Source organism: Chrysemys picta, chromosome 7 (genome assembly GCF_011386835.1).
Source record: "Chrysemys picta bellii isolate R12L10 chromosome 7, ASM1138683v2, whole genome shotgun sequence".
Classification (NCBI taxonomy): domain Eukaryota; kingdom Metazoa; phylum Chordata; order Testudines; family Emydidae; genus Chrysemys; species Chrysemys picta.
The window spans coordinates 9,668,109-9,685,581 of NC_088797.1; the positions used below are offsets into that span (position 1 = coordinate 9,668,109).

A 17,473-nucleotide genomic window follows, 5' to 3' on the forward strand; every position below is an offset into this window, starting at 1 on the left:
TTCAAATTTGAACAGAAGCTCAAAATATGTAATAGCCTAGAAAATAAAATCAGTTCTTTTATCAGTAAGTGTCAACACGTTTTCACAAAGAACAGATTTCATAGAACAACTGCACTTCGGCTGCCTTACTATCATTTATAATGGATTAACAGTTGGAAACACCTTTAACCAGCAAATTTTGTATTTATGTTTGAAAAATCAAATTGGGGACACCATGTATTTAAACATAAAAACATATATAGACTAGTCTTTTCTGCTCTAACCATTGGATCAAAAGTTTCTGTTGTGCTAACTGCAGATGATTTCACTGCAGAACATTTTGACATGCAAATGATAGCAATTAATGTGTTTGAAATAATTTATGATTTCCGGCTTACTTCAACATGTATTAGCATATACCTGGTTTCTTTAACACACACTTTGTTTTTCCAAAACCACAAACATAGTTGCTGGAATTTCATGTGGAAGTGCTTAAGGGGTTGAAAGTTAACACCTTTGTGAGCTGCGCTGCCTCACAGTTGCTGCTAAACAAAAGCCTCTTTGTAGAAGCTTTCTTGAAATGTTTTCTTAACATGTTCCAAGTAGTTTTAGGCAGGCAACTAAAGTAAACAAGATGTTACCATGATAAAAACACTTGTGAAAACATTACAGAGTGCACTTAGTAGTTTCTTTCATAGAAACCCTCCTTAGTTTCATTTAAGTTAAATTCACATGAAGCAGGCAACCAGCATCTTTCTATGTAGGTTGCCACATCTCCCAAAAGGGGTGTGTATCCCATTTAGAATAAATAATCAAATTACAGATGTTATTCTGAGACTGAAAATACCCAAATCATGATAGAATTAAAATAAATACGGGCACAGTTTGGTCCTGCACCGCGAGATGTGCCCTGGATGCCTGCATATCTTGACAAGCACACCACTGCCCATCTGAACAAAGATTTCCCCAAACTAGCAGTGCTGTAAAGGGAGAACCGATCCCTTTCCTGTACATAATCTTTAAAAATACATGAGAATGAAATAAAGCTTATCAATTTTTAACGTAATTTCCTAGGATGCCGTTCTTTCATTTCAGATTACGATGTGGGTAACATGTAAACACATGATACAAGGCGTGTCTGCTCCCTAAAGCCTTCACCTTGGTTTTGCGGAGGTAGGAATAAGGCTACTGGATCACATCAGGGAAACTGGACTTGTTTTTGTTTTTTATATTACCTAAGTATTCTAGGCAATGCAGGGTGCAACTATTTCATTAGACTTAGAAGAAGCACCTGCTGATATCAATTAGCTCTTACTGATACAGCCACTGTATAATAACCAATGGCTAAGAGATTACCAAAACCCCAAAAAACTAAAACTGCAACTTATTTGGAAAAGAAATAGGGAAATAAATGCATACAATAGCCTGTGTGTCTGCTGGTTGTGATAAGCATCCTCCTGTTGGCTGTGAGTGAAAGACAACCAGGATTGTTATTTGTACAGTATTTATCTTTGAAATCAAGGGCCCTGTGGTGTACCTCACCTTGGGAACAAACACTACAGAATGATCACAGAAGAGTGTCAAATCTCTGTTTTTGATTTACCAACAGTTATGATATTTCTTCCTCAGGAGGAAAAAAAAAAGAACCATGATTTTAGACCTTCGAGTCCTTTTTCTCCTTTAACTACGGTATCATTTTATTGGCATATAGCGCTTTCATTCCACATATAACTTCTCTTCACTCTCTAGAACAGACCCTTTCACTTGGGTGAATGAAATTAAGTAATGCTCAACTGACATGGAAACTGTATTTCACTTAGTAGGGGCTATATTTTTTTATCTTGGGCTGGCAATTAAAAGACCCGCGCCTTCAAAGATTTTACAACTACAGTGGGTACAATTACAATTGTCTACAGTTATGAAAGCTTCAACCATTTTCAGCATTATTTCCTACCTATCTTTTCAGTAAATAATAAACTTTCAAAAATAACAATAAAATGTAAGGGCATCCACTCCACCATAGGGGCAAGAAATCTGGAGGGCTACAGTATCATTATATAAAGTGCTACCCGCTTCTCTAGCAATGTCAATTTGGTGCCTGGAGATATCCATTCTGGATACATTCTGGGTGAAGTATCACACAGCACTGATATCATTTTGTAGAGAGATAATCCCTTGGATTGTAGAATTTGTGTACTGGAAAAATTTAGGCAACTCAACAGGTATAAGAAATACAGTATGCACTATTTTTGCTGTTGTTGATGAGAGACAATTTAAGAGAGGGGAAAAAAAGACACTTCAAAACTGGAAGGGGAAAAAGAATCTAAATATGGAGGTTTGGATGTCTTAGGGAAAGTACAGATGGAACCTTTTACCTGTAGGCTATGGCTCAAATTTAGCCAAGGTTATAAATTACCTGAAATTGTTACAATCTACTGGTTGTTCACAGATCTCTATGATAGGAGTGTGTGGTCTCAGTCCACCTCCTGGTGGGACAGATGAACATACCATCACCACAATTGACACGAATAGGAAACCTTTCTGATAGTGTCAGCAAAAAGCCCAATGACTGAATGCACCAACACTGAACTACCCATCATTCATAAAGGTGGCCCCACCGTGTTGGGGGTGAGGGGTTGGGGCACACAGACAGGTAGTCTACGCTGTCCCTATCCATGCTGCATTACCTAAGCATGGCAGAATCTGGCCCATTATTGTGTTCAGTACTATTTTACTCCATAAGTAGTCTTACTAAAATTAGTGGAGTCCAATCCCAGAGAAGAGACTACTCAAAGTGAGTAAAGGCGGCCAAATCTGCCCCATGTGAATAAACAGAGAATTCCAGTCTCCAAAGCTGTCAAATCCAGAACCTTCCCTTCACTAAATGTAATGAAATTTAGAATTGTTTTAAAGAACTAAATGTTATAGAATGGCATATGAATATAAATGAGCTGGCAAGTATGAGAGATTAGCATTTATTTCACTAAGTGAACAACAGGATGAACTGAAAGAAATGAGGCCACTCTTCATGGAAATCTATGACTAGTACCTTCTTATTTTGTAATCCTCTTATAATGAGACCCTTTTCATGACTGCACCACTCCTTACTTGTAATGTATGCTTATACGGGGCCTGTTCCTGCTCTCACTGAAATCAAATGGGGGGTTTGCCAGAGACTTGATTGGGACCAGGATTGACCCATTGTGTTTTGGAAGCAAAAATTTTAATCTAGGCTTCAACATACCATTTTTTAAAAAAACCAAAAAAACACAACAAAATATTTTTCAGAACTATCCCGAGAAAGAACAGACATATCTAAGACTGTTTCCTAAAGATTTGGGAATGAATTCTGCTCCGGTGTTCATCTCGAGCAATTCTGTGGATTTCTATGAATTTATTCCACTTGGATAGCATTGTAAATATGACAGTAGAATTTGGCCCTTTGTGCATTCAATCCACAAATGTTGCTGGGGCATTTGGTCTGTGTTGGATGTAACAACAACACAGTCATAGCAAATCTAGGAGTTGCTAGCACACATCAAAATTCAAGAGGAGCCAAATGTAGCAACAGTCTAATTGGGCCTAGTGATCCACTCAGAGATTCATGTGATGCAATATTAACATATTACACTTCAGCTTTGAGGGAGGAAGTGGATACTTGCAGAAGAGCATTGTGAGATTTATGACAACCTTCCCTTCCCTGTGTTGGGATCCAGGCATTACCACACACTAGCCAATAATGCACTGGTGATGCAACATGTAAAACTGTATACTTTGGCAGTGAGAAAAGGTCAGCAGAAAATTGCAGGGGCCTAATAAATATAATTACAGTTTATTTTTAGTAGTGTAGACTTTGTTCATTAGTTACTTATCTGACATAAATTAATTTCACCTGACGTCTTGCGATTCTCTCTGATCAATTAAGGTGTTAATATAAGACTAAATTTCATAATTAATTGAAATAAAGGTTAAATTAAAGTTGAATTGTGTAAAATTTCAGTAATTTAAAAAAAATGGAATATTCAAATAGAAAAACACTTTAAAGTAGACTGAAGAAATTCAAACACTATGTTTTATAGCAGTATCGTATACAGGAGACTATTTGAGTTACAGATGTCCTTTTTCCTAAAGGGATAATTTACCATCCCCTATTAAAATGTACATTAGACATAATCCAAAACCAACTGAAATTAATGGGAGTTTTCTATTGCTTTCAATGAGCTTGGGATCAGGCCCTTGGTGAGTGAGTGACAGCATAAAAAATGACAGGACATGCTCAGGGTAAAATATAAGTGCCCAAACCCCCCCACTTACTTTAGAAATGACTGGAAGTCTTCACAAACTGCTTCACAGCCTGGCCATTTGCATACACCATGTCCATAAAGCGGATGGCTATGTGAGTGCTCCTCGTGGGATAAACTGAAGGAAAGAAACAAAAAGAAAGGAGGAGATGCATTGTAACTGAAGGTCTGAATAAATTCATCTTGGCAAAGATGCTAACAGCAAAAGACACAGGTTGAACACCACAACAAATAGAGGATCCAAAAATATACCATTACAGTTCACGAACCCTATTTACCCTGCCCTTGATTTCTAAAAACAAAATTAAATATCATTTGCAGACGGAATATATGTGCCATCCAAGATCTCTCTTGTATGTACCTCCTACATTTCATTCATTAACTAAAAGCTTTGTAAAGAATTTAAATGAACACGGAAGGGGACAGACTTGCTTAAAACTCTACTTCATATTTTGATGAGAAATGTATGAATATTACACATTGACAGTTCAACTGCATCAGAATGAAAAGCTATTCCTGAACAGCAGCACAGTGTCTTAAAATACAATGTATCCAGGACTTAACATTCCAAATTATTATATAAAGGAAAAAAACCTGGCGTCTGAGCTCTATTTTTAACACCATATTGTCCATCTAGCATTTTCTTCTCTTTACTATGCTGCCCTTTTTGCACTAGAACAGACTGTTTACACTCTACTAAAGTGAATCACGAATGTTTTCAAATGTAAAATTCATCATAAAAAAGGAAACATGTAATAATCAAAGAATTCTGCAATACCAAAAGGTTAGCAGGGACTAGTATCATGTCTAAGCTTTGGTAGAAATATCACAGTGCTTACCAACTACTGAAACTAAGGTTAAAGAAAAAAATTCTTATGAACATTAAGGGGTTAATCCTCCAGTGGGATTCCAATCAATACGTAATGATTTGACTGCACTGATCCAAGTCATGAGACGCTTTGATCCAGGCCATGAGGTGCTCAGGGAAATGTATCTGTTGCACTAACTGATGAACCATATTCTAAAATATCTTCTTTATTCAACTTCTGCATGGAAACTTCTTAAGTAAAGGAAATATTTTTGCAACAATTTCCGTAACCTTAGATGGCTTTAAGCATTAAATGCCAAAATAATATTGAGGGCTCTATTTTATACTCTCACACACACATCTATTTTTCATAGCAAATCTTTTTGCTACAGCGTACTTCTGCCATATTATGAACTTCAAACACACACAAAGGATATGACTGCATACCAGCACCTAGGTGGGGTTTTATGACTTTTTTTTATCCTGGATTACAGGTATAGTTATGGATAAACACCTACATTTTGCCATCTTATGTCTATGCACATGTGGAAATGTCATTTGTTCTTGTTCTGGAACATTATCTCACCATGTATTACAACAATGATTACAGTTACATTCTTTCTTTTTCACCGGATATGAGAACCACACTGTTGTCTCAAACAATAAGAAACACATGAGAATGTTCCTCCAAACCTCCCAGCTTCCATTACATCTCATCTTAGGCCCAATGGAAATCTCTGGACAATTGAGGGACACTTAACACTTTCTGAAGGTAAAAGGTGTTTGGAAAAAATATTACAAAAATGTGCATAAGTGTTAATTTCCATTTTCCCACCTTTTCCAAGCAGCTCTAAAACTCAGCAACCTAATTCTCCTACAAAACATAGGTGGGGTGACCAGATATCCTGATTTTATAGGGACAGTCACGATTTTTGGGTCTTTTTCTTATATAGGCTCCTATTACCCCTCACCCCCCCATCCCGATTTTTCACATTTGCTGTCTGGTCTCCCTAAACATAAGAAGCTCAGAGGGTCACAAAGACCTTGTCTATATAGGACCTTTTTTCAGATTATCTTCAATCGGTTTTTAAAACAAACGAGGAGGGAGAAACTATAGCTGGTGAGTTGTTAAAAGAATGAAGGAACCAATCCACTCTCTGCAAGGAAGTTGAAAAAATGTTATAACACATGTGTATTCTCAATCAAAAAACAGAGTGCCTGGGTGAAGGAACATAGTCAACTCAAGCCAGATACGGTGCAGAGTCAGGTTCACTCTTTGAGGATGTGGAAGGAGAAGAAGAATTTAAGAATACTGAAATGTTTAGTAACATCACTTTTTATATCTTAAAATATGAATAAAATGCTGCAAACCTCAGGAGAAAATGAGAGAAAAAAATCTACATCGATATCTCGTCTTTATTTTTATTTTATTAAGAGGTTCATTTGATCATGACAGGCTAAACAATGAAATCCAGATAAAAGGCTAGGCTTGATGGTTACAAACTCAAAACCAAAACAAATAAACTTGTGTATCACAGGCCCAGTCTACACTTAAAAGGTTTTGCTGGCACAGCCATGCTGGCTAGGAGTGTGCAAAAATAGCTATGCTGGTAAAAGCATCGTGTAGACGGGGTTATTATATTGGCAAAAAATGTCCTTTTGCTGGCATTGCTTATTTCATTTGGGAACTGGTATAAGCTATTCCGTGAAAGAAACATTTTGCCAATGTAAGTTGCAGTTTCCCTATGAGTGTTTGCCAGTATAGCTATACTGGCAAACCCTTTCTAGTGTAGACAAGGCCTCAGTCTATTTACTCAACAGCATAATAAAGCTGGATACATTTTAGGACTGAAGGCTTACTAGGAGCATTTGCAGTCAATACTAAATGTAGACCCAGCTGTTCTTTAAATTAACAGATTTTTAATGTGGTTTGTTGTGTTTTTTATCAACTAGTTTTACAGCACAAGGATAAAGGGTGGGAAAGTAAGTTTTGATGTTAACATCCCATTAAGATCAATGAAGACATTCATAGCTACGCCAGTGGTACGGTTTAAGTGTGTTTGTCAGACTCAACAAAACTTTAGCATGTCAATTTACATAGTGAATGTTACACACACAACCAAACTGACTAGGAAACTGTGACACGTAACAAGACAAAGTACATTTTCAAAGGGTTCTGCAGGGTTTTCAGCATTGTAAATCCCATTATAATGCCAGTGGGAATCATACAGTTTAAACACCTAAATGGATTTTTTAAAATTAACCTCTTAGATTCTAAAGGCTACAGCCAAGTCTCTGGGAAGATCCCAGGATCACTATGCATATTGTTTTAAATTGGGGTACAAATCTTTTTTTTCCCCCAAGGATCTTCTGCATGACAGGGAGGGCACTACCGTACTCTGCCCAAAAACATTCAAAGTATGTGACTGAAGGTGTCTATGTGAATGCAGAGTTTTAACTATATCCATGGGAATTCCTTATGTTAACCATAAATGGAAACATGAAAAGTCAACACACTCACAGTGTATTTTAAATGGCATTATGCCTAAAGCACACATACAAGGAAGATTCCACCACCATTCAACAATGAACAGAAATGCTCAAAGTTTTTTTGGAAGTAGCTATTTTTAACAAAGATTAAAAATGCAAACCCTTCTGGTAGTTACTTTTTTGAAATTACTGGTTCCTTTACTTCTTTGTCCCTGCACTATTCTTGGATCTTTGGTGGTGTATTTTGGGGACTTTCACATGGCCAGATAAGTGTCCTGTTATTCAATCTGGCCCATCCTGCTTCTATTGATAGTATTAAATATTGCCTGTTTGTTCAAGGAAACTAGAATCTTCAAAAGGATTACTCCAGAAAAAGACAGAAGAGCAGAACAAGATTCTGTACTGCATTTGGCATAATGAGGAAAAGACAAGAAGAAAATGAAAAATGAATTAAGAACTTGATTTTTCTTGAACTGTTCCAAGTACTAGACTTTGGGCCTAATACATTAAAGACATTGTTCCAAAACATTTGTTTGTGTGCAAATATGACTTCTAAAATACTGCCACATACAGAGAGACCACGGACACATGCAGATTGTAGAAGACAAGAATGTCAGGAAAAACAAGTAAATCATTTGCTCCAGATCTTCCCCTTGATTTCTAATGATACTGAAAGAGCATATGTGTGTTTCTCTCTCTCTCTCTCTCTCTCTCACACACACACACACTCACACAAGTTCACGGATAACCTGCCATGAATATGTGTGATGTACAACAAGTTTTTGGAGGTAAATCATATAGCATTACATGATTTACATAAACAGCAGAGGTATGCATGGCATAGGATCAAGACAGATCTCTGCACAGTTGCTTTTTCTATGCCCAGTGGATTTGGATTGCCCCTTCTTATTTGTAAATTATCTGTTGGTGAAACACTTAACAGAATGCATCCAAAATAATACAGGGACATGATAAGTTTAGACGCAGGCACATGAAATACAATACTTCAGCCAAGCAAACGTTGTTGTGTAATTCTGTTTATTAATGACATGGATCATGGAGTAACAAAAATACAAATGATAAACCAGAAAATTCCTTAACCCGTGTCCTCTTAACATTTATTTTTGATGCTTTCAATGTCCTATCTCCATGCAGACTCCCTGCAACTGCTCATCCAGGTGGGATGAGGCGGACAAGGGACAGTCTGGCACTCTTATCTTCAACCCTGTCTTCAGCATCCACCTTCTAGATGCTCACAACCTGTCTTCTTCAAACAAAGCACTGCATTGTGCTTCCTACCTATGAGGGCCCTCCTCAGGCTTCAGAAGTAAGCTCACTATGTGCACTCTACCTCCAATAAATAGTACTGTTAAATAAACCTGTATATAAACAGAAGCCATTCAATTACTGCAGCCAGTTTAGCCTTTTAGGTTTGAGACAGGAAATTTCTACAATTGATTGCTCCATTTCTGATACCTGAGATCCTCATTGTAAATACAGAACCACATTTTCCCCCTGGAGAAACCACAGATAGCAAGGCCCAAATTGAGAAAGGAAGTGACAGTACCCCTAAGATACACAGTACCACTATCTTGGTGAGAAGAGTGGTACTTGGTTTCTCAAGCGTCCTGTGCTGATTGAAATTCTGACATGAACGGCTATAGCCACCATGCTATTCAGCTGCAAAAAGCAGAAGCTTACTCTCTGTCCAATTCACTTGTTTTCCCACCATATTCTAGATCTAAGAGCACCACTCGCAGTGCAAATTTTAGTCTCTTAAATCTCCATTCTTTGACCAACTTTGACTCTCATAGCATGTGACTGTCAAAGACCAAAGTTACTCAGCAGATGTGCTTATAGGAAAGATGATCCTGTTTTATTTCTAATGGTCAAGCTAGAATCAGAGAACTGAGGTATGTTCTTAATGGCTTGTGCATCAGCATCATTAATGAAGATTCTACAGGCCAAATAATGCCTACAGTTACATCTGTGCAAGAATATTGTCTTCAAATTCTATTATTGGTTAAACATCTGCAACCCTTCAATTTCCCCAGTTGCAAAGGTGCAATTTGGGGCCTAATTTGGCTTTGCAGTCAGAACTTAACTAGCAATTCTCTCACTAGTATAAAAAAGCATAGAGTACTTTTCTTTATTGGCTCTGCAATGTACATGGCAGTAAAAACAAAAAAGAAAAAGAAAAAAGCTTAGTCATTAACGTAACTAGAAATTACTCTGAATCAGCACAGGGTCTGTTGCCTAAGAAAGTGCTGTTTTCAGTCATTTTTCAGATTAGAATTGGCTAAGAGGAGTCGCTTTTAAATCCACAAATTATTCTTATGAAGAAACTTAACAATGCTTTTCATGCTGGGTTTTGCAAACTGGTAAAATGGAGCAGGGGACATTGAAATAGCTCTGCAGAGGTATCCGTTACAATCAACAGTAAGACGTTTAACAACCTCTTGCAATTACAACAACAACAATTTAGTTAGTTTATCAATTAGGCCAAATGACTAAAAACAGCACTTTCTTAGGCAACAGACCCTGTGCTGATTCAGAGTAATTTCTGACTAAGCTTTTTTCTTTTTCGTTTTTAGTGCCATGTATTGCAGAGCCAATAAAGAAAAGTACTGTCTGTACTACTGTGATATTGACAAAAGGAAAATTTTATATTAAATATATCTATCCATCAAGTTATTTACAGCATATCAGACAATGGAGTATCCATACGCTTTAGAATGTGTGTGTGTGTGTGGGGGGGGGGGAGAATCCTAGGGTGAATAAGATGGAGTCTCTATAAAACAGTAATGAATTTATATGTCTATCATTCTTTCTTCCTCGCAGAGTGTTCTTTGCCTCTTTCGCACCCTATAACCCTCATCATCTCAATTTTCCATCTGCTTTTAAAATCATGTTTAATTAGAGGATTTCACATTCCCTTGTGATATCATACCCATGTTTAGAACTTCCAACTGGACTGATTATGTATTAATCTAGTAAGTGCCAGATTTATGCTTTTTTAAAAATAACTGAGATTATTGTTAATATCACAGGAACATAAGAACGGCCATACTGGGTCAGACCAATGGTCCATCTAGCCCAGTATCCTGTCTTCTGTCTGGCCAATGCCAGAGGCTTTAGAGGGAATGAACAGAACAGGGAAATTATTGAATGATCCATCCCCTGTTGTCTACTTCCAGCTTCTGGCAGTTAGGATACCTAGAATATGGGGTTGCATCCCTGACCATCTTGGCTAATAGCCATCAATGGACCCATCCTCCATGAACTTATCTAATTCTTTTCTGAGCCCCGTTATACTTTGGGCGTTCACATCATCCCTTGGCAACAAGTTCCATAGGTTGATTGTGTGTTGTGTGAAATAGAACTTCCTTTTGTTTTAAACCTACTGCATCTTAATTTCATTGGGCATCCCCTGGCTTGATAGACCTCTATCACATCCCCCCTTAGTCATCTCTTTTCCAAGCTGAAAAGTCCCAGTCTTAAATCTCTCCTCTTGTGGAAGCTGTTCCATCCCCCTCATCATTTTTGTTGCCCTCCCTGTATCTTTTCCAATTCTAATATATCTTTTCTGAGATGGGCAACCAGAACTGCATGCAGTATTCAAGGTGCATACCATGGATTTATATAGTGGCATTATGATATTTTCGGTCTTATTATCTATCCTTTTCTAATGGTTTTTAACACTGTGTTAGCTTTTCTGACTACCACCGCACATTGAGCGGATGTTTTCAGAGAACTATCCATGATAACTCTAAGATCTCTTTCTTGAGTGGCAACAGCTAATTGAGAACCCACATTATTTTGTATGTATATTTGGGATTATATTTTCTGATGTGCATTATTTTGCATTTATTAACAGTGAGTTTCATCTGCCATTTTCTGACCCAGTCACACAGTTTTGTGAGATCTCTTTACAATATTTTCCCGTCTGCTTTGGACTGATTTATTTTGAGTAGTTTCGTATTATCTGCAAACTTTGCCACCTCACCCCTTTTTCCAGATTGTTTTTGAATATGTTGAACAGCACTGGTCGCAGTACAAATTCCTGGAGGACACTGCTATTTACCTCTCTCCAGTCTGAAAACAGACCATTTATTCCTACCCTTTGTTTTCTGTCTTTTAACCAGTTACTAATCCATGAGAACACCTTCCTTCTTATCCCATGACTGCTTACTTTGCGTAAGAGCTGTTGATGAGGGACCTTATTAAAGGCTTTCTGAAACTCCAAGTACACTATATATCCACTGGATCACCCTTGTCCATGTTTGTGGATCCCCTCACAGAATTATAACGGATTGGTGAGGCACGATTTCCCTTGGCAAAAACTGAGTTGACTCTTATCAGACACATAGATGAACATGATTTGTTGGGTAATTATGTTCTTCACTACAGTTTCAACCAATTTACCCTAACTAAAGTTAGGCTTACTGGCTTGTAATTGCCAGGATCACCTCTGGAGCCTTTTTAAAAAAATTGGCATTGCATTAACTATCCCCCCAATCATCTGGTGCAGAAGCTGTTTAAGTGATAGGTTACATACCACAGTTAGCAGTTTTGCAATTTCACATTTGAATTCCTTGAGAACTCTTGGGTGAATACCATCTGGTCCTGGTGACTTATTACTGTTTAATTTAACAATTTGTTCCAAAATCTCCTCTACTGACACCTCAATCTGGGACAGTTCCTCAGACATGTCCCCTAAAAAGAATGGCTCAGGTGTGGGAATCTCCCTCACATCCACTGCAGTGAAGACAGATGCAAAGAATTAATTTAGCTTCTTCACAATGGCCTTGTCTTCCTTGAGTGCTTCCTTAGCACCTCGATCATTCAATGTCCCCACTGATTGTTGGGCAGGCTTCCTGCTTCTGACGTACTTAATTTTTTTTGCTGTTACTTTTTGGGTCTTTTGCTAATTACTCTTCAAATTCTTTTTGGCCTAATTATATTTTTACACTTGACTTGTTAGAGTTTATGTTTCTTTCTATTTTCCTTAGTAGTATTTGACTTCCAACTTTTAAAGAATGGCCTCTAACCACTTCTTTTACTCTGTTCAGCCAGGGTGGCGCTTTTTTGGTCCTCTTACTGTGTTTTTTAATGTGGGGTATATATTTAATTTGAGCCTTTATTATGGTGTTTTTAAAAAGTTTCACTCTTATGACTGGACCTTTTAATTACCATTTAAACTAGCTCATTTTTGGTTAGTTCCCCTTTCTGAAATTAAATGCTACTGTGGTGGGCTTCTCTGGTATTTTTCCTCCCACAAGGATGTTACACTTAATTACATTATAGGCACTATTACCAAACGGTTCAGCTACATTCACCTCTTGGAGCAGGTCCTGTGCTCCAGTTAGGACTAAATACAGAATTGCCTCTCCTCTTGTGGGTTCTAGGACTAGCTACTCCAAGCAGCAGTCATTAATGGGGTCTAGAAACGTTATCTCAGCATCCTGTCCCAAAGTGACATGTACCCAGTCAATACGGGGATAGCTGAATTCCCCCATTATTACCGAATTTACTATTTTTATAACTTCTCTAATCTCCCTGAGTATTTCACAATCACCATCACCATCCTGGTCAGGTGGTTGGCAGTATATCCCCATTTCTGTATTATTACTGTTCAAGCACAGAATGCCTGTTCATTCCATAGAGATTCTATTGCACAGTTTGATTAATTTAAGATTTTTACTATGTTTGAATCTATGCTTTCTTTCACATATAGAGCCACTCCCCCACCAGCATGAACTACTCTGTCATGCCTATATATTTTGTACTTTTGTATTGCCATGTCCCATTGATTATCATCATTCCACCAAATTTTTGTGATGTCTATTACATCAGCATCCTCATTTAATATCAGGCACTCAATTCACCAATCCTAGTATTTTTTAGCATCTGTATACAAGCAAAATTTGTCATTTTTTGTTGTCTGCCATTGTGTGATGTAACTGAATGGGACTATTCTTCATTTGACTGTTTTTTTTCAGTTCTTACCTGTACTCTATCAACGTCTATCCTCTCCTCTTTACTAGGATATAGAGAATCCCCATTAATAGAGCTTCCCGTACATGAATTATTTGGCCTCAAAATGCAGAGGATAACATTAATTAACTAGGAGTCTGAAATAGGAGACATTAATCATGTGTGAGAAACTTAGTCCTCCTTTGGGATTCATAAATTAAAAGGCTAGAAGGTGCCATTGTGATCATCTAGTCTGATCTCCTACAAAAAACACAGGACTTGAATCCCAGATCATCATATTAAAAGTCTGATGCTCTACTGGCTGACCTATCTAGGCTCACAACACGTTTGAGCCAGGGATGGTTTTAAACCATTCTAATCTTAAAGTTTGTCAGCATAAGTAAAGGAAAGAGAATCACGCACGATAGCATCAATATGTAAAAATAACGTTTCATCTCTTACAGGAATTGCAATATTGATCTAAAGGTAATGGCATTAAGGATAGAAAAACACTGGTTGTAAAATTCCTTATCATTTGCAAACCCAAACACATATTAAATGAACCTCACACAATACATGTAAGATCTGATACCTGCCTTAAAGAGCTTACAGATTTAGGACAACAACAGAGAGATGTGGAAAAGGCAAACAGGAACCATAATGATCACACAGTTACTTAGTATTCTTATTTCTCCAATCTATGAGGCTCCATCACATGTCATAGACTGCCAACTTGTTCAGGTTTTATAGAATGATATATTTTTTGATGCAAGATACCCCATTTTCAGTCCCAAATCTGAGGAGGTGTAGGGCCATTTGGAACTGACGCTGTACTTCTGTGACTTGCCGGTGAATTCTGTAGTTACTCAAAAAGGCACAAAAGAGAAACGAATGATAATAAAGTCAAAGTCTGTGTTTGGCTACAGATAGGTGAAAGATCAAGAAATGTGAGGTGAAAACCAAGAAGTTAGAGATCCATATTTCACTTAATTAAGAAACAAAATGGCAACCTTAATGAATTAATTATACTGATCCAGTACTGACCACAAATAGCTTTTTCTAAGGAGAATTAATGAACAACTCTGCCCTTTTTGAAATGTGGCAGTTTTTCCATGCAGAAAACCTCATCTAGTTTACCTATATTTGTTTGGGAAGGGGAAAAAAAACCCTAACCCCTCCCCCAAAGGCATTAACCCATACCAAAACCCAGGACCAATGGAAATTCACGTTTTACATCAAACTCATTGGAAGAAACAGAAATGGTAAATTAAATTTTAAATGACTACAACAACTTCAGACAAACCGGGTTAAAAATCTGGTGCTCACAGCTGAAATCCTGTCTGATGTATTTTACCTGTGTTCGCACACACTCACACTAGCATGTATATTCATGCAGATGACTAAATATAGAGCCATTCTGTAGATACTGCAACGTGCGATCCCAGTAATGCATTGAAAAACTCTGACTGGCACCCTAATGATCAGCAACAGAGACTACAGCCTGGCCAACCTTGGGACCATTTGCTGGGCAGCTGCTTCAAGGAAGTTACTTAACCAAGTTTAGCTAAGCAATCAGATTAAGAGAGAATCAGGGATTGACTACCCCATCTCCGTCCCACCTGTGTGGCCCCCTGCGGGAGACATTGTGACAGGGTGACAGAGCAGGTAGAGACCTCAATACGTTTCTGCTGTAGTGGATTACATGTAGCAGACAGACTAGATTGTCATAATGCTCCCGTCTGAACCTAAAAATCTATTAATCAATGATAGAACATATTTGGTTACAGCCAAAATTATGAAGCTCTAAATGTACTATGCACTTTTCCCAATATGCATATTATTACCCCCTACTTTTGACATCTCACCAAAACTGCTAAGGACTTGTATAACCACTAGTTTAACACGTCACTTTCTTTGGAGGATTCTAGTGCATCTTTCTAGAACACCTAGGAGAAATGCTCATCACAAAAACAATTTTGATTCTGTCGCTTCTTTCAGCTGCAAGCTCCAATCTCCATTTGATTTTACTATAAACAAGCTTGCCTACTATTTAAAACTGATTTTTTTTTCAATTTGGTGCCTGAATATCATTGTGAAGAGCACATCAGAAATACCTAGACAAATATGAATTGAAATGCTGGATTTTAAATTCTATCGTTACTAACTAATGAGAACAATTTCTCTCTCTCCTCTTTGTAACTTCACTTCATATACTTGCATATCATAATCACATCCTCATACCGCCTCTATTTTTCCAGGGTGTAGATCTTTAATTCCCTTTAATCTTTCTTCATAGCCCATTCCCTCCAAACCCTTTATCATCCTAGCTGCTCTCTTCTGTGTTTGCTCCAATTTCTCTTTATCCTTTCTGCAGGATAGTGCCTAGTTGCAGGTCTTATTCTGACTGTGATTTAAATGGTGCTTTGTAGTGTGTAACAGGGAAGAAGAGTCTTAAATGTGACAAACATGTTTGTACAGCCCAAGACTACATTTACCTTCTTAACTATGGGTTGCAGCAAATGCCTCACTTTAATTTCTCATGTTCTATAGTGCCTACGTCATTTCCCACATAACCGATGCTTAGTAGCTGATGTGTCATTTTGAACATGTATTTTGGATTTTTATTACCTATCTGGACAACTCTCCACTTATCCTTGTTAAATTTTATTTTATTCCTCTCTGCAGAGTCCTCTAATTTATTCAGATGACGTTCGACATATTCAGTATCTTAGGATCACATTTTTCTCTAATTAAGCTAACACTTTGACTATTTTTTCTCACTGATCTTTAACACAGCAATTCCTGTTGCTCTTGCATACAGAATTCGTGCTGGGGACGGGAAAGAGGAAAGCTCTCCAGTCTTATTTAAGCACATGCCTAACTCTAAGCATGTAAGTAGTCCCCATTGACTTAAACGGGACTTGAGTTTCAATACCTTATGCAGAAAATCACATGTACCAGTACATTTTCTACAGTAACTTTAAATGTAAGAAGAGAATCCGAGGAGGGGAAAGTCTTCTGCCCGTATATTGCCTGGTCAGGTGGCCAATAAACATGGACTATTACACTTAATATTTTACCACGATGATTCCACAGGCACAACAAAAACAGCACAGAAGGTGATCGTCACATCACATATATACTGTGAATTCGTTTTTTATGCCTCCTCCCACTAAATAATCTTGCAACATCTTTTTCTTTTTAATTTACATGCCATTTTGTAAATATACCCTAAATGTGTGAGGAAAATGTATTATAAGAAAACAATGAAAATATATTAAATTATTTCTGCCACATGCTTTCCCCCAGGGAACATTATAAAAAGCACCAAAATTCATAGGACACAAGTTTAGCTGTTTCCTCAGGGAAGCATGCTGAATCGTACAGGTAGTGTAAATATCATATGCTGTTGCAGGTGTTAGGCTTTCTATTTGTTTTTGTTTACTAAAAGGCATAACAAATAGTCACACTAAAGCAGAACAACATTTGGCATGAAAATCATGGATACCAGAGCAGCCATACATTTTGCTTTCTTGTTAATAATTTAAAGCTTTTTGAAAGACGCACATTTTCCACACGCTCCATTGGGAAAATCCCGTTTGCCATACTCTGTCCATGTTGTGATTGTGGGCCAGCTCCCATTCAAGGAGTGGTTCATCACAGGATACTTGGGGTATGTCTATACTGGAAAGAAAAACACGTGGTTCCAAGTCTCAGAGCCCAGGTCTATTGATTTGGACTCATGGGGCTCGGGTTGAGGGACTAAAGATAGCAGCGTAGATGTTCCTGCTTAGGCTGGAACCTTTTGCTGGGTTTCAGAGCCTGAGTTGAAACCTCTACACTGCTGTTTTTTAGCCCCACAGCCCGAATCCCATGAGCCTGAATCAACTGCCTAGGGCTCTGAGACTTGGCATCTCAG

The 17,473-nt window shown here is 37.7% G+C and overlaps 1 protein-coding gene across 50 annotated transcripts in view; it reads right to left on the minus strand.

Moving 5' to 3' along the window:
- Positions 1 to 17,473, minus strand: part of FOXP1 (forkhead box P1) — a 505,685-nt gene that overhangs the window by 46,546 nt on the left and 441,666 nt on the right. For all 50 annotated transcript variants that reach the window (XR_010589012.1, XM_065550763.1, XM_065550750.1 and 47 more), the window contains one exon: positions 4,294 to 4,398. Coding sequence is in view for 49 of the 50 variants with exons in the window: in XM_065550763.1 (XP_065406835.1) it covers positions 4,294 to 4,398 (105 nt within the window). In the remaining variant the exon portion in view is untranslated. The remainder of the gene's footprint in view (positions 1 to 4,293; positions 4,399 to 17,473) is intronic.